Below are 27,192 nucleotides of genomic sequence, written 5' to 3' on the forward strand. Positions count from 1 at the left end.
CTATCTATCTATCTTTCTTTCTTTAAGTTAAACAGTAAAAACATCATCCACAGTGTCCTCATACCTCACGAGGTAGAGCCCTCTCCTCGGCTCTTTCCGGCTCTTTCCGTGCATGTTGACGTTGGGTTCGTCCCCGCCTCTCCCAGACTGCTTTATGTCTGGCAGCAGAGACCATGCGCGGTCGCCATATTCCGGAGCACACCCCTCCCCTTCAGTCCCGTCACAGCGCGCAGAGCCACAGCAGCGTTGCAGGAGGCTACATACCGAACAACGCTACCACTGGGGAAGACCAGTGATACAGCAAAACCAAGACCCCAAAACGAGGACTCGGTGGAATGGATTAAACATTTGAACGCATCCGTGAAGTGCTCGTATTCGTGTTTTACATCGCCGTGCACCGGAGGAGAGGTGGCCTGTTTACAATTTATTTCCTTTGAGCAAATTCGGCAGCTAGCGCGCCTCGCCTGTAGTGTGTGTTTAGCTAGCCGGTGATGGATACTGGCGGCTAGCTAGCTAGCTAGCTGACGTTCCTCTTCTGTCAGGCTAGCAGCCGTTATTAAGGCTAACTGACTCTGCGCGTGCTACTCTGCTTTTAGCACGCGTGGTCATTCCAACGTAGTTACTCATTGGCAACCCTACACCATGTTAGCTTGTGCGTAAAGTAAGGCACACGCGTAAAACACCGGTGACGTTAGGCCACTATAGCTTCTTCTGCCTCGCTAACTGTCACCACATATCATTTGGAATAGTGTATGAGTGATCGCTGCAAATATTGGCACAACTTTGCCTGGTTTAATTGGGAACAGCTGATATATATATATATATTTTTTAATCGTGTTGTCTGTTGATCGAAGTTGAGTCAAAACGGCGCCGTTAACGAGCTGCAACCTTATTGCATTCTGCCAGAGAGCGACGACCCCCCGGATTCTCCCGAAATGCATCATCCGGACGCTGCAGGAGACTCTGGCAGCGTTAGAAAGATGGCGCACCCGGCTGTCTTTCACAGGAGGGGTAGTAACACGGGCAGCGGGAGCGGCTCCGCGCTGTCAACACCGGCCAACCCTGTGGTCAACAACAGCCACGTCCCGGCCGATGATTACCAACCCTCCCTATTGATCCAGTGCCAACCTCCTGCTGGCTCGTCCTCCCCGGGTCCCCATCATATTCCACCCCACAGCCTCAACCTGCACTCGCAGCCCCAGCCCACACAGTCTGTCGGTGCGCAGATAAAGAAGAAGAGTGGTTTCCAGATCACGAGTGTGACTCCGGCACAGATATCTGTGAGCACCAACAACAGTATTGCAGAGGACACGGAGAGCTACGACGACCTGGACGAGTCCCACACGGAGGATCTGTCTTCTTCTGAAATCCTGGACGTGTCCCTCTCCCGAGCTAACGACATAGTGGGAGCAGAGAGGAGCTCCTCGGAGGAGACGCTGAATAATTTCCACGAGGCGGAGACCCCCGGAGCTGTCTCCCCCAACCAGCCTTCGCATGCCCTGAACCAGGCTCAACAGCACGGTGGGGGTGCCATGGTGAACGGCACTGTGCACCATCACCATCCTCACCATCCTAACCATGCCCAGGTCTACCCTGGGCATGGGAGCACCCCGTCTGTCACCCAGAAAATGCCTTCAAATGTGGGGGTCCCTCAAGAGAATGTTTCCCAGGCCGCCCCTCAGCCTGTGGGTGTTGTGGCCCCGGGATCTGTCCCTGGAATGCACAGCTCTGCTTCGGGCACTACAGTTAGCATAGTTAATCCCCAGACCAGCACTGTTAGTAATGTGAATATGTTGAGCTCTGCCAACGTGCCTGTGAGAGGGGGGATCAGCATGAGTGCTAGCGGTAGCAGCGGTGGCTTTCCTCTCAACGTGATGAGCGGAGGGCCAGTTGGTGCTGCTGCAGCCGGGGGTAACCTTATAACCAACACTAATGTCAGCATGATCCAGCAACACCAAAACACCAACTCCAGCATCAGTATGACCACTACTGCTGCCGGTGTCAGTACCTCTGGAGGGATCGGACTCTCCAGTGGGACCCAGGGGAGGGTTGGAGCTGCTGTGGTGCATCCTGGGAGTGCCCCAGCCCCTGTACCAGCCCCTGCAGTGGCTACCGCCAGTTCTCGCTTCAGGGTGGTGAAGCTGGACTCCAGCTCTGAACCATTTAAGAAGGGCAGATGGACATGCGCCGAGTTCTATGACAAGGAGACCCCCGCCTCTGCTCCCAGCTCCTCTGCGTCCGACGCCGGGTCTCTCAGCATGCGTCAGTTTGTCTCCGAGAGCTTCGCTGGGGCCTCGGAGAGGGAAAGCACAAGTGGTAGTTCTGTGAGTAGCACCGTGAGCATATTGAGTCACTATACTGAGAGTGTGTGCAGTGGAGAGGCTGGGGGACCCCCGGCACCCCAACATGCCCAGGATTATGCCTCCCCTCCTCAGGGCTATCAAGGAATCCTCCCCAGTGGCTTAAGCATGGGTGTGTCCCAGCCTCAAATGCACCACACGGACATTACCCATTCACATGTGAAGGCTACTGTGGCTCCCACTAACATTCATCATCCAGGCCACCAGACTGCCAGCGGTCTCCCTACGTCGGCTTTACCCAACCAGCAGCTCACTTATGCCCAGGCAGTTGCTAATCAATCCTCAGGCACCACACAGGGCCTAGTCGGTGTTCAGCAGCAGCAGCAGGTAGGCTATGCAACGCTGCAGCAGCAACCACCTGCTACTCCCCAAGCAGCTGCATTGCAGGTGAGGCCACCTGAGTACACCCATCCACACCAAGGTGTCCCTCAGGCTGCTGCTTCTCAACCTCTGTCCCACCAAGCTGGATTGGCCCCCTCCGGGTCAGCCAATGGAGCGTGTCAGATGATGGGAGGCCCGCACCTTAACGCACAGCCCCAGCAGCCAACCGCCTCCAGTATGCCCCCTCACATTGGACTACCGGGTCTTGGCCAGCATCCTCAAAGCCACCAAGTCCATCAGGACTGCCAGCAGCAGAAGCAACAGTCACTCCCAATGCAAATCCAAAACCCGGGCCAAGTGTCTGCCCCAAGTGTGCCTCCATCCAACCCTCAGAGCGCCCACAACGCTGGGAACAGTGGTAGGATGCTCTCACAGAGCCAGCTGTCTTGTGTCGGCCTGTCCCAGGACCACAGCAGCATCCTGGCCTTGGCTCATGCCGCCCAGGCCAGCGCCCTCTACGCCAGTCTGCCCACCTTCACCACCACTCAGCTGCAGGATGCCCAGCGGCTGCTCCTCCAGCACCAGTCGGCTCTGTTGGGGCTGCCCAAGCTGTCGGGCGGGGAGGCCGGATCTGGATTCAGCGCTGGCCAGGGTCAAGAAGCCGAGGGCTACGCCGCTACCGCCAGTGCCTTAACTGCATCCGCTGGTCTCAAGACTGTTGATGGAGAGGAGGATGGGTAAGACATTTTTGGTTTATATTTATTTGATTGTTTGTAACACACTTGACCCACAGTTTAGCACTAGTCGGGAATCAAAGCAGTTTACAGCGAGATGCTTCGTGTTCAGAGTTTTTCTAGACCGACTCAGCATTCAGATCCTGTTTGAAGCTGGATGATTTGGCAGCTGTGAGGGAAGAAACGTGTTATTGTTTTCCTAGATAGACGGCAGACAGTTACCAGGCGGCTACTGTCCTCTGTCAGTGGAACACAGGGCAGGACTCGGCCGGCTGTGACGCCTCCTGTCTTACTTTATCAAGTGGCTGCAGTGATTCGGCATTTCACCTCCTAGCCTGACTAGACGAGACTGACTCCTTGCTTGAATCCTGACTCCTTACAGGGCACAATTTCTGCTGGGTTCACAGTTCGCTGAACACTCTCTCTCTCGCTCTCTCAGCTCATTTGTTGTTTTACAAACAGGAAACAAGGCAGAAGTTATTGAACTAGAGATAGGTAGGTAGCTGCAAATGTGACAAATGACCTAAATAGTCTTTATTCTACAGGCGAAACAAAACATTGAAGACAATATTTAATTGATATTTTAGAAAGCTTAAACATGAAGTTATGACGAAGAGATGGTGGGTTTACTTTTTGACGTGAAAAGTATAGTCCAGTTGTCCTTTACCATCACTAAGAGCTTATTGATTTTATTAACAGCTTTCTCTCTCTTTTGCTCTCTCTCTTTCTCTTTCTGTCTGTCTGTCTGTGCCTCACCCAGAGAATAACACTCCAAACAAGCTGAAAGTCCAGTGGAATGTACCCCCCAACAATCATTTTTAAGAAGTGATTTTGAGGTTTCAGGGGAATTTTAATCACTCAGGAAATTGCCCACATTTCAGTCGCTCTTAAATCTTAAGCCCATTTTCCCAACGTCTGAAAATGTTCTTATGACCTAAGCTTCTAGGATGTTTTGCATACCAGAGTTATAATTCTAAAGATAATTAGATCACTGGACTGGTCATTACTGGGTCTGTGGAGTGTAACATGGATGTAATTAGTCTCTATGAGCCAGTTGGATGGATACTTAAGGATGGCTACTGTTCTCACATGACGTTTAACTCTGGGGAATGTGAAATCTATGGGGATCAGGTGGATTATTGTCTTTGATGATAAGAAGCATTTGGGTGAAACCAAAGCCCTCGTTTCCAATGAGAAAGACCGTCTCGGTGAATTAGGCTCACGGTTAATTTCTCAGTAGTTCACCTGCTGAAGTTGACTGGATGGCTGCGACTGTAAACGTCTATTTGTCTCTCATTCTTAACCAACCAGCCTCCATCGACGACAAAACTGTGCAAACCCAGAGATGACAGCACAGCCTCATCAGATAATGCTACACATGCCCATGCACACTTACAAAGACCACAAACTATTCATGTTCCAATCAAGATATTCAAGATGTTAATTTCTAGTCTAAGACTACATTTGAAGTACAGACAAACCACAGCTGTGTTTAATTGGAGCATACATTAAGAAACGTAAACTGCTGCACAGGGTTAGACGTACAAATGAAAATGCTGAACCTAAGAGTTTTTTTTTTTTCCTTTGCTCAACATGAATAAGATCACACTGAGCCCCCACAGAGCTTTTCAGCAGCTGCTTGACCCGTCTAACCACCGTTGAGGTCGAGCTTCTTTTCAGCAACCGCTTCACTGATCAGAGTTCCTCTTCCATTTTTACCCACGCAGCTATGTGCAATGCTGGGGGAACCTGAGCTGTGGATGAAGTCCAGCTTAAGCACTCCAGCATCAGTTTCCCCATTCATGACAGTGAGTCTGTAGTGTTTATCGCTAACAGCGTTTATTTAAGTTGAGTGTTAATTTAGAAGTTGGTTGCGGATAGTGCTGTGCGATATGACCAAAAATGTATATCACGGTATTTTGCATAACTTTGGCGGTACCACGGTATATCACGGTATTATTTTCAAATGCATACACCTCACCATAAGGCCAAGTGTGCGGAAGAGAAACACTTTTATTTCAATGTTTTCGCAGCACTCGTTTAGGAATGCGGTCTTTTCAGCAATTTCAATTGTTAAAATCGACCAGAGATATTTGACTTTCACACATACATTTTCATGAGATCTGCTCTATGATGTCTTTCCTTGTCTCTCCTCCCTGTGTCACGGTGTGGGTACATCTCACTAGAGTAAGGAAACGTTTCAGAATACCCTTATTTGATTGGCTAAACTGCATCACGTGACGTGATTTACAACGCATTGGTCGGCGTTTTTCCTGCACCGCTTAACAAGCGCCTTAACAAGTGCCGTAAATGCTGGAAAGGAGCGTGAATGAGTGCGCTGCATAAGGCAAAGGCCCGCAACCCACTGAAAACAGGTCCGCGGCGACCCACCAGTTGAGAATCTCTGGTCTGCAGGATCGTGACGAGCGGTGAACAGTTGTTCGTGTGGCGTCGTGTGGCGTGTCTTCCGTCTCTTCCGCTTTCCTTCACCTACATTCCCCTGGGTCCTAAGTCCCTCCCGTTACAGCGTCTTATCACCCTCTACGTACCAACGTACATCTATTACAAATGCCACACATATTAAACGTAATCAGCGTTGCATATGTGTCAAACTCTGTCGGTGCATCTCCGGTCTGTCTATGTTCATCCTGCATCAATCTGTTCTGTTCTTTAATGTAACGTTGTGCATGTGATGAGCCTCTCCCGGCTGTTAGCAGACTGTTGCGCTAGCAGGCGAGTGAGCTGTACCCAGCATGCAGTTCGGCGGTGAAATTATATAAATGTACAATTATTAGTGTTACAAATTGTTTCTGTGTCACAAACTGTTGTGTCGTGGTGTTTTGCCCTGTTAAATAGCGTTAGTTGTGGGTTATTCATTGTTGTGTTATAAAGTTAGAACCATGATCAAGGGTCCCTCTCAATACAGTTAATAGAACTAGCTCCGACTGTGACGCAAGCCGCGGCGAACAATGTATTTTGCCACCTGCTGAAGATTGACAGTTGTTGATAGACTGTGCTCCGGTATGACGGTATATGAAAAATTCATATCGTACGGGAAATTAATACCGGTATACCGCCCAGCACTAGTTGCGGATTTAAAAGTCCTTCATATATCTGTCACTCATGTTTCAAACCTTCAGATGGAAGATGTTTTGTTCTATGTTTAATGTAAAGCACTTTATAAACACTTCAAATTACACATTTTTTACCACGATTGGTTTTATTCATTATCGTAGATGTTGTGATGAGATCTGGCTCTGAACTTATTTCAGATACTTAGCTTCTTGTTTACAGTGGTTGATTTCTAATTACAAAATATATTGGATGTTTGTGAGACTATAACTTCCAGTTTATACTTTCTTTTCCAAGTAACACCAAGTGGCTCTTAGTTGGTACTTTTAATTTGTAAGTACATCTGGAGAAAAAGTGTTTTTATAAGCAACCATTTAAGATTTGGTCCAAGTACTTTTTACTTGTGATATGATCTTAGTACGGTTCTGTTTTCTGTTGTTTAGGTCTTATCCTAATCCTCATGAAGCGATGTTGGCAATAACAAGATATTAAATTATTTCGAAAAAAGTCCTTGGAATCTAAAATGATAAATTGACGGACTGTTATTTTGGCTTTTAATCAAGAGAAGCAGTTTCAGATTATTTCGCTCACGTATTCTTTTGCGATAAGATCTTACACATGCAAAGATGAACAATATCATCACTTAATATTGGTTGTTTGCTTCGATTCAATTATGCTAATTACTTCCTTTCATATATACACCTGCCCAACATAACGATTTCTTCTGCAAGTCTGAGACGTCGAAAGCTTTCAGCATCGGTATTGTGTTGAATATTAGAAGTGAACATGGCTGTTGTGACTGAAGAAAGCCCATTGTTAAAGCGCTGGGGTCGTGAAGTGGCAGAAGTGAAGCCAGGTTTGTGGTCAAACCAGCCTTCATCTTTATGCTGAAGCACCTGCTGTGCCAATGCTATGGTCTCATTAAAATGAATGAGGATGCTGCAACACTGTGTGTGTGTGTGTGTGTGTGTGTGTGTGTGTGTGTGTGTGTGTGTGTGTGTGTGTGTGTGTGTGTGTGTGTGTGTGTGAGAGAATGCGTGGAGGCTCAGGGGAATGTGGCTCTGGCTGGCAGCATGATGCTATCTCTGCTGTGCCCGTTGCTCATTGTGTGCGGAGATCAACGAGATCCCCAAAATGTACACCACACAGAGGAAGTGACCCGACCTGAACCCAACCCAACTTAGTCAGGTCTACTTGCGCTGGCTGAGGACACAGCAGACTGGACCAGATGGAACCAGACTGAGCAGAGTTGTGTTCCAGCTCTGATAAATCCGGCCATTGTGTTGCTCCACTATCGATGGTTGTGTTTGAGCATTGGCTTTGGGGAGGTTGTACCATAGACTTTGACAAACCTGATGTGCATATGTTGCAGTCATGGGCCACATCTTGGTTTGTCTCTTGTTCTGAACCCAAACCCACCTCCGTCTTTCCTCTTCAGTTAAATAGGTATCATGATGTAGGATGGATGGTTTTCTTGCAACATGTTGTGAAATCAAAGATCATTAGTCTGTGGTGTAATACTAATGTAACTATACATTTTTTAATATTGTTGTATTTTCAGTAGCAAACACCCCCTGTTGGTTTGAAACACTGCTCTAAACAGTAGTGGTGTAACGGACCTCTGTCGATCCGTACAGATCCTCCGTCACGGTTCGGCACGCATGTGAAAAGTTTTACAGACAGTCGTTATCCGCCAATATCCAGTAAAATATGCGATCAGGACATCGGCATCTACAAACACTCTAACTCAGTCACAGTTATTTTTTGCAGCAAATGCACCAATACGCAGCAGCGCCCGGCTGTTGCCTTCTTGTTTTGTTGTCTTATTGAGCTCTGGCTTGTCCACAGTTGCACTAAAAGTAAACAGCATTTGTTATTTGTTATGCTGCTGACCCCCCCCCCCATTCCCACTACATAGACCGAGCCAGAGAACACCAGAACACAGCAGAGCAGCAACAAGCTGTGTGCGAGGACTCACTACACACCGCTGAATATTTAGTCTGTCTGTCTAAGCCGAGCGGTGAAAGCATGAATGGCAGAATGAAACGAGGAGATTGTGAGAGATATAGAGGTTAATACAAACCACCCGTATTTGCATATCTCTGTATAAATCACCCCTCGTCTTTGTCCTTTGCTTGTTTGTATGCTTTGTACAGATCCTTCATTGATTTCATTTACCCCCCCCCCTTTCAGGTTTTTTTTCATCGATAAACAGGATTGTTTCACTTAAGAGTGCAGTGGGAGAGCTAATGGTCTGTAATGGAGGATAATGGATTGTGTTTTTAGCCTGCCTTTCATCTATGGGAAAATTACCCTCCCACCCCTGAACACACACACACACACACACACACACACACACACACGCTGTCATGATGGTCTATCCTAAAACTGCTCTTGTCTGTTTTTGTTCTGCTTCTTTTTGTAGCTGTTCATTACCGGCAGAAGCAATTAGATTGCTGCCTCAACTATTGTTTGTTTGTTTATTTATTGTCTTTCCACTGAGGGGTCCTGTAGTGCATCAAAATCAATCGGCTGAGTCATGTGATCTTTGGTCATGACTCCATAATCGCACTCGGAATGCGTTGTCTTGTTGAGAGGTTCAATGTTTGCCTCTCTCTTGGTTTCTTGTGTGTGTGTGTATAAGACAGTTTGTAGCGCTGCAAAGACAAAGTAGTCACCAAAATATAGGATTTTGTGGTGGATTGTCGTGCTGACTCATTTCGTTATTAGTCCAGGAGAACATAGACATCTCTTTTTCATCACAGGGCAGTGGACAGTCCTTTCTATAGTCATTGTAAGTGTCCTGTCTGTGTACGTACGGTACCTCTCTGATGCTTACCAGCTCACTTTATAGGGCTATGGGTGGGTGATTTGGCTAAAATCTTCTGTCGGTATTTATATCACAGTAACCCTATATATCGCAAGAAAGAAAATAAACATACCGTGCTTTTGTTTTTAACTAAAGTTCCAAATAAAAGAAAAAAATAAAGACTCAAAACTGTAAAACAAAAAATTCAAAATGGAGGCTTTAAGTTTCCTGAGAGCAATCGTTTAAACTGTTACAAGTTTCAAGTTAACATGTGGTCATAAATACCAACCTGACTTCAGTCAGTGCAATAAAAAACATCACACAAAGTTGTATTTTAGAGCATATCCTAAAAGAATGTGCTCTTTTATTTCAGAAAGCTGACGACACTAAGATAAACTCCAGTATGCAGATGATCTGTAATAAGTTCTGTCTCTTCTCGGGTTGATTGGATTTCTTCCTGCTGCTCCGTATTCACTCTCCAGAATCTCGTCACCGTGCCAGGCAGCTGGATTTATGCGGAAATAGAAACGGTATTGCCAGAAATCTGTCGGCGGACACGTTTCTACCGTTATAGGCGTTTATATACCGTTGTGACGTGTTGGAGGTTTAATGTTCAACCGCTCATTTCTTATTGTTAGGCCTCAGTGGGCTGCCAGTGTCATCCCCCTGAACATGCAGGCAATGTGCTGAGTCATGGTCGGCATTCCTGTGGCCAGAACACTGTCCAGTCAGCTCCAGGAATCTCACACACGCATAAATGTAGAGAATGCAGGGGATGACTTTGCTATCGGCGTACGCATTCCTGTTTTTCTTTCTCCTGCATGTCTTTGATACTATATGTATAGATTCATCTTATGATTATTTACATGATTTATTGTATTGTTTGTCTATAAAATAGTAAAAGATGTCTGTTACTTTCTCCCCACAGTCGAGGCGACATCTTTGAATGACTCGTCCAAAAATTGAAGGGTGCCACTATAACTTTTCGAGGCCCCGATCACGTTGTTTTGCCGCCAATGCCGATTTTTAATGCGCCATATTGGCCGATACAGAATGTTTTTGTTTTGTTATAGCAGCTGGTATACAAGACTCGAGGCAAATTTTATCCGTACAATTAAAAAAAGTTATCCTTTTACTTTATTATAGTCATCTATAGTGGACACAATTCAGCCCGGCACTTGTTTAACACCGATTTCCTGCTGAAGTATTCTAACCAACCTGCTGATCATCATGCCGTGTCACGGGGGTAACCGCTGATTTGTGCGGTTTGCTCAAGTTGTTGTGAGTCTCGTAGTTTCTGCTGTGATGACATGAGAGCTCTATCCAGAGAGAGTCTTTTCCCATCGGGGCTGATATTCATTCACTCAGCTTTGTGTGAGCTAATCCTCTTCTCTATGCTCGGTGGCTGAATGAGGAAGGCTGCTGGAGGTGGGGGGGGGGGGGGGGTTTCCTTAATAGCCTAGCCTTGTCTTAATCGCATGAATAAAGCACAGAGACACTTTGCTCTTCATCACGTGTACGTCTGGTACTTTAAAGTGTACTGTACTCATTACTCCCTATATTTATTCAGGTAGTGTGTGTGTGTGTGTATGGGGGTGGGGGTGAGTTATACGATCGTGTGTGCTTTTCATCTTTTGAATTCTGAATTTAATGCTGTTTTTGAAGGCAGACTGTCTATGTTCAGTGTTGTTTACAAGTCCAGCTCACTCTACCCGCCCTCTTCTGTTTGGAGTGAGCAACAGTCTGAAGTCACACATTTCCTTTGGTCTCTGTCGCACAGTCACTGCAGCATGAACTCCCATCTATTGCCTCCCTGCAAACCAGCTGTTAATAGTGCTGTACTGCCCCCTGCTGGTTGGCAAGCTGGGAGCTGCCCACATACATCAGGCTCTTCATAATGATAATAATCACCTTTTTAGATTTTTGAGGTTAGCATGAACTAGTTCATCTCTACTTTTCTAAAAATTGCATTTTCCATGAGTGGTGGTGCAGCTGAGGGTGAGTCTGTGCTGGAGCTCCTCGTGTGCTTCAACTTGACTTGAGAGTCTAGTCACGTGAGAGTTATTGAGGTCACAAATCAGTTGTCGGAGTCGTTAATGTCACAGAAATGTGAATTGTTATGAAAGGAACTCATGAGCAGTGTTGCAATCCAGTCACAGGAAGTGGTAGGAAGGGTTGAGGAAGGGCTTGCAGGTTAAACTTCTCACAGGCAGAATGAAAACATACATGTAGCAAAAATATACATATTGCTAGAAATGCACATATGTTTACCCGTAGAGCTGTGTAGTGTAGTTTGGCTGTAAAGAGCAAATATGGGCATGTGTTACAGTACAAATTCCTCATTAGCTTGTACATCATGCTAATGGGAGTGGGTATGAATGACATCAATAGATTTGTCCAGTGCAGTTGTTGTTTTTTTTAAATAGAGGGTGTCAGATGGTTGGAAGATGGAGTTGTGGAGGGGGTGTGAAGGGTCCTGTGTGATGATGGTGGTTTTACGTTTATCTGAGTTTATCATGTGCCGACTGGTCAGAGGTCTGGAGTGAAAGCTGTGATGTGATTTCATTGAGCCACTGTTTGGAAGCCGTTTGTGAGAGGCTATTTTAAGGAGCCTTGAATTAAAGGCAGGATGGAGTCCCTCTAGTGGCTCATAATAAACACTACATGACAGAGAATAACTGAGCAAAGAGCTTATGTTTTGGCTTTGTTAAATGTCTCTCTTCCTAATAAGCAATGATTATTTAAAATTACACATTTTTCTCCATTTGCAAATAAAGCCAAAATACTGCGATCGTAGTACTTTTGGGTCTGTGAGCATCACATTGTGTCCCAACAAAGAGATACGCCCATCTTATGTCACAGTTCCTCTAAATATTTGAGGAGAGTAATAGTATGACGAAAGCTTAAGGGAGGAAGAAAAACAACTTGTTCTGCTGTTACATGAATAACATTAGCGAAGAGCATCATGACCACATCAGTGTGAATTCCACTACCTCATAAAGTAACTTTGCTTCAGCGTGACACCGAGCAAAACTAATCAAACTCCTTCTGTCTTAATACCAAACAGAGATACAAGCTGATGCAGACTTCATGTGGCTTCTTTCATCTGAATTTTTCTGCCATGTCAGACATTTTGGGGGATCAGCAGGTTCACAACAAAGGAGAACACCGGGTGTGGAGTTTGGGTTCAGTTGACGGCATTCTGGCAGAAAGTGAGCACTTAACAGGAAGTCAACCCTAAAGCAGGAGGTCTATTCAGGTTGTTTGTGAAGGTTTAATTAGCAGTAAGGCGTGCAGTGGCTCTAGTATTTGCCACTAGGTGGCAGTGTATCCCTACCTAGAAAATAAAGTGTAATAATGGAGCAGTTAGACTCTCAATGTTGGTGTGATTGAGTCAGCAGTTTCTTTTTAATGAGGTAGAAAACTTTTTAAAGCAAATTTTTGCAAATAGTATGCTTTTCTATGAGCAGAGCTGCCATAATGTGGCTTCTTGAATGTCAAAAAACATGTAATATTGAGTCTTTCACAGCTAAATACTATTGTATGTGTAACCGTGTGCTATGCTCGGGAGGGATTTTAATGACTCATCAGTTTTACTTGGAGTGCGGTAGATTGCGGGTAACGGAATAGCTGCGTAAAGTTGTCCTCTGTTTGTTGCAGTCGGAATATTTGTCTGTTGACTGAGTAGCAATGCTGAACCAACTGGTCCGATTTTATTTAAATATTCACTAACATCAAGCAGAGTAGAATCTAAACTGATTTAAGTGCTTATTATAAGTGCTTAAATTGGTTAAGATAGTTCATGAGGTTACATCCTTTTATTAGGAGTTCCCAAGTTCAGGTCCACTGTGGCAGAGAACATACATCTCCAATCAGTTTAACCTGCTTACAATTATGATATCTGTTGATAGGTGTAGTGGACTTTTTCTTTCCACATAACCACAAACTTTTCCTCTATTAAGCTCCTTGGTACTTTTCGTTTCGTTTGTTGTCACCATTTTCAAGAGTCTTATCGTACTCGCTAAGGCAGCTTGTAAGGCTGTAAATGTGAACGGCATTTATTACCAGATATTAGACGAAGTGGTGTGACGGTGGTGAGACTCTGTGTTGGCCTGTGAAGAACGACAGGAAACGGTTAGTGTGTCTGCAGCTAAGCTGTGCTTTTGATAGCGCTGCTGTCGTCACAGATTTCGGCCCTGATGGTGGAGTCATCGTCAGTTAATCCACTTACTGCTCTGTCCTCCTCTCGTCACTTGTAATCTTGCATGAGCACACACACACACACACACACACACCCATAAATGACAAGGCAGATATATGGGTCAGGGCTCGCAGCGTTATTGATTTGATGAACTCTGCCTGACCTGTTTCAGCAGCTGCTGTTAAAAAATGCACAGAAAGCCAACGAGGACCATGATTCTTTATCTATGAATCCAATTACAGTCATAAATATGGACTCTGCTGGCCCGCAGTGACCACATATGAATAATAGACTCTCTTTGCTTTGAGGCAACGTGGACGTTCTTGGTATTCGGAGATGTTTGGAAGACTGGAACAAATCGAGACGGGCGGTAACATCAGTTTTCTGACCGTTCGGTGACCTCAGTCTGTCTGTCTGTTTTCAGAGATCCAGCCCAAATTAACATAGAATATATGAGATATCGTGTATTTCTAGAGGTGTATAACCAAAGAAATAATAATATGATTATTTCTTCTTTATGTCTCTGTGGAAACATTCTCTAGCTTAGAAGTTGTATACTTTTACCAGTTTGTTTTGCATATTAACAGATTTATTCTTCCATTTACAGCAGCTGAGCGTTAGAGGAAACTATGTCGTAACCACCCTGAAGGACCACAAACAGTTTTTAATTTGACATCGGTGTTGGTAGACGCTAACTAGCTTTGCATGAAACGTGAGCTTGGTGACACCTCGGGGGTTTATAGGAGGTACAAATGACAGACAGGGGAGACCATTCGTCAACGTGAACAGCTTACAGATAGACGGATGGTGTTAATGTCGTCGTTGTATACGTTACAAGTGCATCCAGCCACAGCTGCTGGTGAACCAGTGGAGAGGCCTGCAGATCACGTTGGAGGTTTGTTGGGATGTAGACTGTATGAGGGAGAGATGACTCACTCGGTCTTGTGGTTCGGTGGAGTATGAAGAGAACAGCCTCCTACCAGCCAACACAAACACACCGTTATTATCCCTCTGTTAGCTTCAGTGTGTGTGTGTGTGTGTTAAGCTTTATGACCCAGACATCAGTGTGAGAAATCGATCCTCCTCCATCAGATTCTCAAAGATAAGTAAAGAGATGTTCAGTTCAAATTGAAGGAGATAAATGGAACCGTTCTTATCTTTCATGAGGAACCTGAAAGGACACTTTTTCTAAGACGTCAAACTGGCCAAAGCTGAAAAGAAACCCCAGCTGACCCGAAAAGCCTGAGGCACACCAGGCATATCTTGTTTTGATTTTATTGTTAGTATCAGGATATTCCTCCGTGCTGCATGATTTTCAAAATCCATTACCGGCGCCGTTGAATATATAAATATTCTCTGAGGTGTTATTGTGTAACAGTGGCCTGTTTGGAATATCCATTTTGAGTTCCAGTGTTTGAATTTCAACTGAAGTTATATTACAAATCTCAATTTAGCTGCAGGTACATCCAGTTGTTAATTCTGTATTGACATTTCTATAAGGACATATGCGTCACTACATCGACAACAATGGGCCTTCTCTCCTCGTCTTCATCGCTGCCGTCGGCATTACCTCCATCCTCTGTAGTCTGGACTCAGAGCGCTGTGTGTTCTTTGGCTGCTAATCCTGTTAATGCCAGGTTTCACTCCACATTACTCAAACCTTCTGCTCACACACACACTTATGTAACCTGGCTCGTGTGTGTGTGTACTCTGAAACAGGTTACTTTCTCTGCCAGTGGGTGACTCGATAAACAATGCTGATGCTAGCAGTTTATTCACAGATAGCATTGAGCAGCAGCAGCAGGATGTCTACCAACTATGTCGTGGTTTCATTTCTTTAGTCTTGAATCATCACAAGCATGTTCCAGGACCCCTCCTGTTAGTTGTTGCATGTTGAGCCCATTTTCTAGATGTCATTTTCACGGTTCCTTTGTGTCAGACGGTCCAGTAGTCCTGCGATGGTGTGATGAGTGAGAAGATACGTTTCCTTTAATCATGCATTCATATGTATTTTACATATCAATACATTTTGAATATGTTTGCACTTCTATTGCAGAAAAGACATTTCCTAAATGGTGGATCGAGGCGGTTCTGGCTCTCGCGTCTCCCCCGGTGGGTGTGCCTGAGTTTAGTACAGAGCGAGCACTGAGGACTTGCTGCTGTCAGCCCAAAACGCTCCAATAGCACCTCCCTCTCTCTCTCTCTCTCTTACGTATGGAGGCCAAAATGGCCACTCATCATTCCTCCCTTGCCTCTCTGACTGACTCACTCAGTAGCTCTCTGTGGTTCTCCATAGTCAGGGTGTGACTATGGAAAAGCACTGCCAGGGCTTACTGGTAAAGTCTGTGTGTGCTTTCCACTATCAAACTACAATTCAGCAATTCAATAGGCCTCATCTCTGGGACATGCCAGGCCCCTTTTATTAACTTGCATCTCCCCCCCCCCCCCCCCCCCCCCCCGAACACACAGCAGATGTGAGTGAGACACAAGAATTAAACCAGAACCCACATGCGTAGGACTTCTCTCGTCAGAATCAAAAGGATGTCTTTTTAAAGCAGTGCGTATACATTAAACCATAAATAAACCGCTGTGTCGTGCGTTGGGCTGACGTACAGCCTATTATCTGGTCAGATCGCCTTACTCTTGATATTTGCAATGGTAGATGAAGTGCATTAATAGTTTTTTTACAAAGTAGGCTTTTGTTTAGTAGACGACATGCTCATGGCTGCGTACGTTAACTCGTGTTTTCAGTCTGTATTTATTTGTGTTATGTGCATTATTAATCATCGGAGCCTGGTATCTATTGTGTCATTGTAGATGCAAAATAAAAGCATCACGCTGAGACTGTGCGGCCTGGTTTGCACCTCGGATGTGTTCAGTAACTAGTTTTGGTTGAAAGTTGGATGGAAATTGTCGACATTTCATGTTGAACTGATGATGGCTCAGCAACAGGTGTGTTGGGGGTCGATCCATCCAGAGACTCTGCATGTTAGGATGCAACATAGGGAATGTAACGCCTTTTTGAAATGTGTTCTATTTTCCAATTTCTTTAGTTCATAAGCAACAGTGTTGCTTTTCTTAATAAAAAAGCGTGGGCGACAGAGGGCCGAGGCTTGATTCAGGGTGTTTGAAACATAGACTTAAACATAAACTAGAGTAAAGTGCCGTTAGCAGGCGGCTGGATGTACAAGTCATGTGATACCGATTCACCCCAGCACATGGAGTCTGTTAGGACAAGTGAAATCCCCTTCATTATGCTCAGGCCTTACCTGTTGTTTCTTGGCCGGCCGTCTCTAAGCCGGCGGAGGCCCTGCGAGTGCGCGTTGTGTTTTCTGTCTGCCGAGGCACTAAGCCATCTTTAAAGGGAGAAATGACAAGATAAGACCCGGCGGCACAGGGCTGCTTGTCTATTACAAAGAGGGCTGGCACAGAAAACTACAAGGTGTACAAAAAAAAATCATGATTCATTTTCAAACTGCCCAACTAAACCAACCACGTTCAAGAGTCGGGGCTGCGTTTGACGACATGACCAAACAACCCAGAGGGCTTTGACCTCTCAGTGATTCTTACAACCTTTTATGTGACAAGGCTAAGGTTGAGGCTCCACGTTTTTGATTGTACACCCGTGTCCCCGGCTGCAGAGGGCTTATGGCGTAGGAGCAGGGAAATCACTGGGCCACATGCTAATCTCTGTTGATGCTTTATGTAACTCCCAGTATCACATGACCACACGTCACCACCCGCCCAGCTCCTGTCCGTACTCGGTAATTCACTCGCTAGTCAAATGGATGACACAGACAAGGGGGAAGAATGAGCGGCACACACAAGTCATCACAACCCTGGCACGCTGCCGTTGATTCCCCCCACGCAGCCGTAGGCCGCGACCCAGATCTGCTCGCTGAATTTTAAGAAAAGGAGCGAGCGGGGTGTCAGAAAACATCCAAACAAAAGACGCTCGGGGAGGGCCACTGCTCCGGTACTTTTGGAGTGCACGTGATCCTGCTGCCGGACGGCTCCCGTGAGAGTGCGGGGGGCCATGACGAGATGGCAATGAAGCTTTTGTTCCGGGAGCTGGAGCAGCATCTCAAAAGGTGAATATGACGACGGGGAATCCCCAGGGAGAGCCGGTACAGTGTGGCCGCTGCTTGAGCCAATCGCTACAGTGGCTGCACACAAAGGGCTGCGTGACTATAGTGTCCTTTTCAGGGTACAGCATTAACTCTGAGGGGTGCGCGTTAATGTATAGTTGACTATAGAAAAGTGTGGAAACGTAGCCGGCGTACATCTGTGGTGTGTGTGTGTGTGTGTGTGTGCACTAATTAGTACTACCTCCATGGGATTGTGAGTAATCAAACCCGCAGCATCCTTGTTTTTTGCTTGCCGTATTCTGCTGCTTTGTAACGGCTCTGTTGCCGTCACGTTGCTCCATCTGGTCCACAGTTTCACATTAAGTCACCTTCTCTTCTGCAACTGTACAGCAGCGTGTAAATACCACAGAAGAAGCCTTGCTCCTTGTTTTTGTTATTGTACTGTGGCTAAAATGTTGCAACCCCTCACACTATTTGTGTTTTATATTTTTTTTTATATCAGTTTGAATGTGTGTTCACGGACGTACTTAAAATGCACAACCCATCCTTGACATGTGACCCTTTTTTTAAAAGTCCTCCCAAGCCTCCATGTGCTTTGTGTGTTCTGTGTTTTTTATTCCTCACAGTTGAACTGGCTATTTGGGTCTGGATCATGGGCTAAACCCTTCCTCCAGTCAAAGAAGAGACCGGAAGAGATGAGCGTGGCTTAGAGTCTCTTATTAAGCTGTTTGGCTTCTTGTTAAGTGTTCAGAGTGTTTGGTGTCAGAGGTGAGCAGCAGCTGACATCGGTACGAGTGCTCAGAGGATGTGTTTGAGCCCATCTTCTCGGGACTTGTGCTCAATAAGCCGGAACTGTGCCGCGATACCCAAATAAGTCTGCTGGCTTTTTAAATATCTTTAAAAGCCCCTTAACCTGTGCTCTGTCTTTTTGAGGATTTTAATATTTCTCATTACTACGTGCCGCATTGGAAGTTTTCTTCCAACAGCTACACATCAGTAGTACACGGTACCTCAAGGGCTGGGTTTTAGGACCTTTTGCGAGTGTTTTAACACGGACGTCAGTATGTATCCTTCGTATAAGAGTATCTTCTGTGGACCTTACCGTAGGTCAGACCGGCCAAGGTCACGATCCCTTTTGGGGAAAATAAACGTTTTAAACGTCTTGTTTATCAAGGTATCATGGACGCTCGGGCAAGGTTGCAAAAATAGTTATTAGACGTGTATAAAACAAACGTTAAACAAGAAATAAATGCAAACAAACAGACCATTTTTTATTTTATTAGCTTAACGTGGCTTTTTGTCAATCTCTCTACGTAGAACTTCTCTTTTATATAATTGTGTGAGAAAATAAATGAAAGCAGGATATGTGTGTGTGTGTGTTTTTGGGTGTGCATGGAATGTGTGAGTGGCCTTTCAGACTGTGCAGGGAGGTGTGTGTTGGAGAGTGTCTTATTTCGAGGATGTCTGAGGTTGGAACTCCTGTGTGGAGGAGTTTTAGGTGTTTTCTTCCTGACCCTCTGTAAAGGCATTTTGGGTGTGCGGTAATGTTTGAGTCAGAATGACCTCATCGACTCAACATGTCCTCCATTATCTTTAAAGACATTTAACAGATGTGTAATCTGCCATTAAAGGGTTTTTTTGAAGTGGGATGTTGGTGCTACGCTGGAGTATGATGGTGTTTTATTCCAGCTGCACACTTAACAGCCTGAACATCTCGTGTTTGCTCTTGAGGCTTTCAGCCCCACGAGGCTGCAGTGCAGTACACGGCCACATGGGGGCATCATAGGAACACACGTAGCAGCACAGCATGGATGTTCAGAGCATTTTGGTTGAACACCTGCCCATGGTTTACTTCTATTTTATCATTATCCTCTGGATACAATGCTCTCCTTACTATAGATGGTTGAAAATTAGATGTATGAACTTTTTGTTATGGGCAATGTTGAATGCTGGTATAATCCCTGTCCTACACTGCCAGAGAGGGCTTTTTTAAATGCTGTGGTGAAGAATACTACACATTCTAACATCTCTAAAATTGAGTTAAATGATGCATAAGAAAGCACACACACACCCTCCAAAATGTTATATATTCACTAACCTTCTGGAGTACAATAACTGACCACACATGTTGTTTTAAAGACTATAAAACCACATTATTAGCAGAGGAATTCCCTGTAACTGTTACTTGTTATGGAGATAAAACCATTGTATCTCTGATGTTATGAAGGGTAGATTGCTGTTTATAATGCCCAAATCAGCACTATCAGCTGGTGATTTCACATTTAAACAGGAGCTTAATAATGTGTATTTTCCTTGTAATTCAACAACCCCTAAATCTCGCCCTTCCCCGGCCTGTTTTTCAATAGTACAGCTCTTTCTTCTTCACCTTCCCATCCGGTTCTCCCCGGTTCCATCCACCTCCTCTCCGCTCTTGGAATATTTTATGCAAAAAAAAAAAAAACAGTGTCAGCTGAGCGGCAGGTGGGGGCGTGTCTGAATATATTATCCAAATGAGCTGTCTCTCGACCAATCAGAGACCGGGCTTTCTCGGAGCGTCGCTGGGATAAATTATGCTGGCTTGTGTCCCGAAGCTGCAGATTTTTTTTGTGTGTGTGTGTTGTGTATAGAGCAGAGAGATGAGCTGACCTTGGGATTGTACTCCACTGTAGAATAGCCTGCGCGTGTGTTGGATGTGTTTATCGCGGAGCTGGTCGCGTGGAGGTCGAGTCGGGACACTCGGCTGGTTTTGTTAGCGGACTGTGGGACACACGAGCAGCATGAACACGCCGTGCTACACCGTGGCTGCTATGGATCTAGGCGTCTACCAGCTGAGACATTTCTCCATCTCCTTTCTGTCGTCGTTATTGGACGCGGAGAGCGCGCACGTGAAGCTCGACAGGAGGTAAAACACGGTGTTATTTTAGGGTTTTATCGGTGCATTGTATTTTTTTAAATGCACAGCTCTGTGTGATGGAGGTAGTAATCGTGGTGGTGGATGCAAACTCTGTTGTACCGACTTAAACTCCTCCATCCATGTCCTGCAAAGCGTTTCCAGAGGCTTCCTGTAGCGACTCTGAAGAGAACAGAGGCTCCGGTTATGTGTCTTGTTGTTTTTATCTTTTAATGTTTTAGTAATGTATTCTTTCTTTCTGTTTACAGCTCGTCAGGAGCCAGCGTTGTGGCTATAGACAACAAGATCGAACAAGCAATGGTGAGTTTTTAACTTATTTTTATTTTCTGTACACTGTGGGAAATGTTTTATAACAATAAATGATGTTCATAAGAACAACATTTAGGGATGCATCTGATAAAAGTTTATTCTAGTTTATTACGTGCTCTTATGCATGCTTTAATAGGTAACGTAATACATATGAGAGTTGACAATAGTGTGTATATTCATTTAAATCTGCAACAATAAACGAGCTTTATGAGGCGTAAAATTATTATTTAGTATTGTATTGCGCTTGCTACTTCAGAAATAAGTTAAGTGATGACTCACGTTTTATGGTAAATAAATCTTTTTCTTAATATTACATTTGTTGCCTTACTTTTACAATATGATTGCAAACCCTTTTCCCCAGAAAACGAATCGATTTTTTTATTTTCTGTTTCTCTCTTCGTCTCTGTTGTTGTCGCTGTTGCTAGGCAAACTAGAGAGCTCTCACGCATGGGTATAATTATCTCGCCCGCTGATTGGCCCACAGCTTAAATTTGGGCCGGGTGACGTGTCACCCTGGGAATATACTCATTCACGTTTTTGTCTTTACCATCTGTTATTGTGTTATTACTTAGAATATATTTGAGTTTCCATTCATGTCATTATGCATGTTCACCGTTAATGCATATAATACTTAACATTGTGTTATAAATAGATTGTTCCCTGCTGTATGACATGAGCACTAGTCGTTACACAATTTTTTAATATTTATTAGCTTATTCCTAAATTGAATACACGTTTGATATGTAAGATTTCAGTCATTTGCAGTATATGAATTTCATGTGTATTTTATTGTTATGTAAGTGCAGTTTCACACCTTTTTTAGAGTCAGGACCAGGAGTTAAATTTCTCCTGATGCCAGAATTACATATGAGGAATACATTTGAGCTATAGATATTGGGCCACAGGTCAGAGCCTGACCTTTTTATTGTGAATTTGATGCTATATTCCGGTCATGAACCCGTATCTCCGTCTGTCTCAGGACCTGGTGAAGAGCCACCTGATGTACGCCGTGCGTGAGGAGGTGGAGGTCCTGAAGGAGCAGATCAAGGAGCTGATCGACCGTAACTCCCAGCTGGAGCAGGAGAACACCCTGTTGAAGACCCTGGCCAGCCCGGAGCAGATGGCCCAGTTCCAGGCCCAGGTCCAGACCGGCTCCCCGCCCGCCCCTCCGACCACGGCCACACCGGGACCCCCCAGCAGCGCCGCCCTCGCCCAGCCCGCCTCGCACAGCTCTGGCCCATCAGCGTAGCCGTGCTCTTCACAGACTGACGGACTGTTTTTTTTTTTTTCTTTTCCCAGTTCTGCTACAGCAGCAGAGCTAAAAACCTTTTGCCTTCTGCAGCAGGAGGTTCCGCTGTCAAGACAAGAATTTGCACATATTTATCTCTCAGAAGGATGCATCCGGCGGGACGAGCGGCACGGCGGTGGAGGGCGACAACCTGGAGACGCTGCGTGGGAGGAGGATTGAATCATCGAACATTTTTGCCAAATAACCCTTGGACATATCAACTAGAATGTCATACCAAGAAGAAACAAAACTGCTTTATCGGTGGCGACAATATGCTTAGATATAGATTCAAAAAAAAAAAAAAAAATCACTGTGCCTGTGTCTGGATTTTAAGTGATGTCGATTTTACTGACAACGGAAGAGTAGGAGGAGGTGGAGGATTGTATTAGTTGTTACCTTTTTTTTGCTGAATGATGTAAATAAAAGTGGTTCTCTCTCAAGGCTGTCGTAATGTTACAGGCGTGGAGATTTGAGAGAGAGAGAGAGAGAGGGAGAGAAAAGCCTTCTCAGAGTGACAAATGAAGAATGTGAGCAATTATTATGACAGAGTCCCCATCTGGAATGGGGGGGAGTCGGGCGGGGGAGGGTGGGTTTCGGGTATTTTGAACACTTGGCAGCGTCGATGACGTTACTTGGGATGAACAAAACGTGGTTTTCCTATTGAGATGAAGATATTCTATTTCAGTATTTCTCTTTCAAAGCTCCTCATTTTTGCCCTGGACTGAGCTCATCATTGCTGTTTTCTCAACCCTGCAGCGGCATGTAATGTAAACCTTATTCGACAGGGTTGAGACATTTGGGCTACGCTGCATTTTTTTTTCCTAAAAGTTTGATGGGCAAAAGATGACTATGTATATTTCTGTATAGTGTAAGTACCATGTAAAATAGTAAGGAGGAGGAGGAGTCAAAACAACAGAGGTTCTCTTGGTCACACAGGTGGAAGGTGCCGGTTCTTGCCCCGTCTGTGTCGTCTATTTTTAATGCTGTATTTTCAACACTGCGGATGGACGGGCGTTTAGGTTCTTCAACTGACAACACACAGCCAACAATGTTGTCCATATCCCTTACTGCAACATTAACTTACTGAAAAATCTGTTCTTTCCGGAGTATTGCACCTTTTTATGATTTTGTTTTTTGTTGACAGTGAAGTACTTTTGGATGAACAATATCTTAAAACTCAACATTTAAAAAAAAAAAAGGAACGCAAATACAAACTCTGGAGATGTTTTTTGTTTTGTTTTTCATTCTGTGTATCGGTTGTATACTCGTGTTCTGTGCATGTTTCTGCAAAGACCGGATGAGATATTGTAAACATACATACCACAATTGCACTTGACAGCTGCACTCCACAACTTTCAATAAACATGCTTAAGGAAGAATACATCTACCTGGTCAGCATCTCTTTCTTATGAAACCCGAGCCTCAGTTAGTCAATCTGTGTGTGTGTGTGTGTGTGTATAGTTGTGCTGCTTCCCACACACATGGCTGCAGCTGATGTCCTCCCTCCTTCAGGGTGTTGTTAAGTCAAGCTTAATGAATGCCTACTATGTGGTTGAACCCTCTTGTTGGCGGAGAGGTAAACGTCACAGCCAAGTGGTAATAGGACCATTTCCTTGGAAGTAATTAATTCAGATAATATTCCTATTTCTTTGGCATGACCTGTCAACAGGACAAGCATACAGTTCAATGAAGAATAAGATTTGTAATAACTGATTGAATGAAGGGAATTCCCCCGGACTCCAGCTTTATCTCTACTTTCCTATAATAAATACCAAATTACATTCCTCACAGGACTTTAATTTAAATTATTAGGAAGTATTGAACAGTCACTATTTGTGGTGGCTTTTTCACTAATTCCGATTAATGAACTCAACATGTTTGTCAATTGAGAATAACAGACAACACTGGAAGTATCTCTTTAGGAAATAAATTCAATAGCCGTGATCAGAGGGAAACCTCCATATTAAAACTAAATCACTGAATGGATATTAGATTTTAACAAAAGACATTAGTCCAATAATAAGCTAAACTTGTTACAGGAAAACTGTGAGATCCTGATGAGTGACAGTGATGCATCTCTCAGAAGTTGAATAACACATTCATCCCCATCGCTTACTTGTTCTAGTCTCACATTTACAAGACTATAAAAGATATCCTCATGCTGCTACATATAGTAATGTCATGTTGTAGTATGAGCCGTTCATCTATGATGGGTAATGTTGCCGTAAAGTTATATTTCACCAAAACTTTGCAGAAAATTGATAAAATGACCCAACTTACCTTTTAGTAAAACATCCAGAAAGTAAAGACCCTAAAAAGTGCCCAACAGAACACTGTGTATGTGTGTGTGTGTGTGTCCACAAAAATCAGAAGTAAAACTTAGCGCTCCCTACATTTTTCACATTTATTTGAAAAAAGATTCTTCTCACACAACACAGACGAACACTTGAACAGACAGATATGGCACATCGTCAGCAGGAATCACTGGCTGCACACACTCTCACATCAACAGTCAAGACGTCATACACACACACACACATATATAGGTGCCGAGTGAGTAATGAGACACACATGTTCTCCAGCCGGCGTGGTCTTTAGACTGTCCATAGAAAAGCTGTCAGTACCACAGACTGCAACACTGTAAACGCTGATGGAGGGAAGATGTCCCGAGGAGGAGCGGGTGGAGGCGGTGGTCCGGGAAGCTTCTCTCTCTCTCTCTCTCTAAAGGTCTGCCGGATCCGAAGCTTTGGCGTCAGTCTCTGGGCCTCCGGAGGGGGGCGGGGGTGTGCAGGTGTGGGCTAGCCAGGCTCAGTGAGGGCATGGGGGGGTTACGGGAGTCCGGACGCTCCTTCTGCATCACATTCCCATACGGATGCTCTGGATGATCTGAAATATGGCTGAGAGCAGAAACACAGAAACAAAAGGTGTTTGAGACAGTGAATGTGCCACATAAACACATATTAACGACATTAGCTTACTGTCAATAAAATCAGAAAGAGGTGCATACCTGATCCACACACAACAAATACAAAGAGGGCCAGCAGCCAGGGCCCCACAGGATACTTCTCCTCTTGTGGTCGCTGTGGAGGAAAAAAACACACAAATATAACGTAAGCAGAGCTTAACATGAACTTCTTAAAAGTGGGTGTTGGCCTGGCATCAGCTTGGCTGAAAATGTGTTCTAATTCAGATACTAGGCGTTTATATGTCAGTTTAATTATGAAACAGGAAACATCTTTAATACAGTTACCTCACAAAATGATTTGTAGTTTCTGATACTTTACATGATTTGAATCTTAAAAGGTTATCAGCCAACGTTCCGAAACGTAATTCCTGGTTTCAGCAAGTCAATGGCAACTAAAGGCCGATACAGTTGCCAACGTCTCAAAAAATCATTTGCATTACGACAGAAATGTGACAGATGCCGCAGAGCGAAAGTACAACAAGTTGAACGTGGATAGATTCACAAGGAGGTTCCTTATTCACACCACTTGCTCAGATGTTGTTGTTGCTCCCGCGTGTTGCTCGGTTGCTCTTTCTCCTCAAACCTGCCACCACAGATTATTATCTTGTTTTGCTCTGTTGCTCACCAACATGTCCACAATAACAACTCCGTGGTTGCACGGAAAACAAACCCCAGTATGTAATTACACACACTGAAAAAGGTGCTGAGCTCGTGTATTTCTTTTATTTTTAAATTGCGGCTCATGTGGAATAGATGAGTGGAAGAGCATGAGGCGTCAGTCTAGACAGTCTAGATTTAGGGAAACACATCAGATGACGTCATCTGTTTGAACATTTAACACGTTTGTCTGCTGTTGGTGAGGGAATTTGTTAAAGTCAGTGATGATCTCGATGACGCTGCAGGAAGTGGAAAACAGAGCCTCAATATTTGACATTTAAGCTGCTGTTTGAACTATATTTAGTAACAGAGGATAAAAATAAACTGTCAGATTGTCAGATTGGGATTGTTTAGTTGTTAGCAAAGAGATGAGCGAGCGTATTAAAGTCTCCCTCAATCAATACTCAAACTGCTGTTTATTTATGGTTAATTAAGGTGTTTTTTTGGTCATGTATGAAGAATTGCAAGATGATTCCCAAAACTTAAAGAGATCCACTTTCCAAGTATATAAAACAAATAGAACCAGCAAATCCAAAGAAATATTTGGTGAACTGGTTTGATGAATAAATTAAATGATTATCAAAATAGTTGTTGAATACATTTTCTCTCAACTGACTATACTTGATAATCAAGACATTTAAAATGCGTAATACTCTGGACACGATCATATCACAATTACACAAACAGCAGCTAATTAATCCAAACTGTATGGCCCAGACATATGCCTGGTTATGATATAGATAAAAACTTAATTAATGAGTATTTTGTTCTATTACATGTATCATAAAAATGTTATAATTGTCCAGAGCACCTGTTGTTTTGTATAAGCATCAGTCTACAATAAAAAAGGTACTCAATATGATAAATAATATAATATATTTCACATTTTAGTGTTTTTTTGTGTGGCATGTTTGCTTTAAAACGATTGAAACAATACTCATGGTTCATTTTTGATCGATTAATCGTTTGACTTGGGTACTTCTTTTAAAAAGTGCTCCACACTAACATTCATCATATATTCAGTGCATCAAACAGCAGCACAGTTATTTCCCCTCCTTCATACAACCTGCTCATCTTTTTCCCTCTCACTATTTGTACTTCAAACACAAGTAACGTCTTGCAGGAGGGGCGGCAACGAGCAGAGTCAATCAATGTAATCATTTGTAATGAGACAGCTCAGCTCGGTGGGTCACAATGAATCCTGCACATCTCGCGGTGCACGTTGCTGTATCACATATGTTTGCAGGAAACACTTGACGACCAGCTGGCACCACCACCACCACCACCATCACCACCACCATCATCCTCCTCCTCATCATGCTGCTGTATGCACACCGGGGTGAACGTCACCTATCTGGGCTAATGTCATGCTGGCGTCTCGCTGTCAGCTCACCAGCGTCTTGGCCACGTTTCCTCTCTGCGTGATGTTCTTGCTGTGTTTCTCGTTGGCCATGCGGATCCTCTGCTTGGCCACCAT

General features: G+C 44.4%; 2 protein-coding genes across 2 annotated transcripts; one reads left to right on the forward strand and one right to left on the reverse strand.

Moving 5' to 3' along the window:
- Window positions 1–368: 368 nt before the first annotated feature.
- On the forward strand, window positions 369–22,648 carry LOC306703721 (TSC22 domain family protein 1-like). Its single transcript, XM_079169778.1, has 4 exons — window positions 369–408; window positions 907–3,418; window positions 20,745–20,796; window positions 21,785–22,648. The coding sequence occupies exons 2-4, from the start codon at window positions 936–938 to the stop codon at window positions 22,052–22,054; spliced, it is 2,805 nt and encodes a 934-aa protein (XP_079025904.1). The 5' UTR covers window positions 369–408; window positions 907–935; the 3' UTR covers window positions 22,055–22,648.
- A 2,301-nt stretch (window positions 22,649–24,949) lies between these two features.
- On the reverse strand, window positions 24,950–27,192 carry serp2 (stress-associated endoplasmic reticulum protein family member 2; the record flags this gene model as incomplete). Its single annotated transcript, XM_079170369.1, has 3 exons — window positions 24,950–24,990; window positions 25,101–25,173; window positions 27,109–27,192. The coding sequence occupies 3 exons, from the start codon at window positions 27,190–27,192 to the stop codon at window positions 24,950–24,952; spliced, it is 198 nt and encodes a 65-aa protein (XP_079026495.1).

The sequence above is a fragment of the Pholis gunnellus genome, assembly GCF_910591455.1.
Source record: "Pholis gunnellus genome assembly, chromosome: 12".
NCBI classification, from domain to species: domain Eukaryota; kingdom Metazoa; phylum Chordata; class Actinopteri; order Perciformes; family Pholidae; genus Pholis; species Pholis gunnellus.

Coding starts and splice junctions, on each gene's coding strand:
- LOC306703721 (XM_079169778.1), top strand. CDS start 936: ATGCATCATCCGGACGCTGCAGGAGACTCTGGCAGCGTTAGAAAGATG. Junction 3,419..20,744: donor GTTGATGGAGAGGAGGATGG/GTAAGACATTTT, acceptor TTCTGTTTACAG/CTCGTCAGGAGCCAGCGTTG. Junction 20,797..21,784: donor ACAAGATCGAACAAGCAATG/GTGAGTTTTTAA, acceptor CGTCTGTCTCAG/GACCTGGTGAAGAGCCACCT.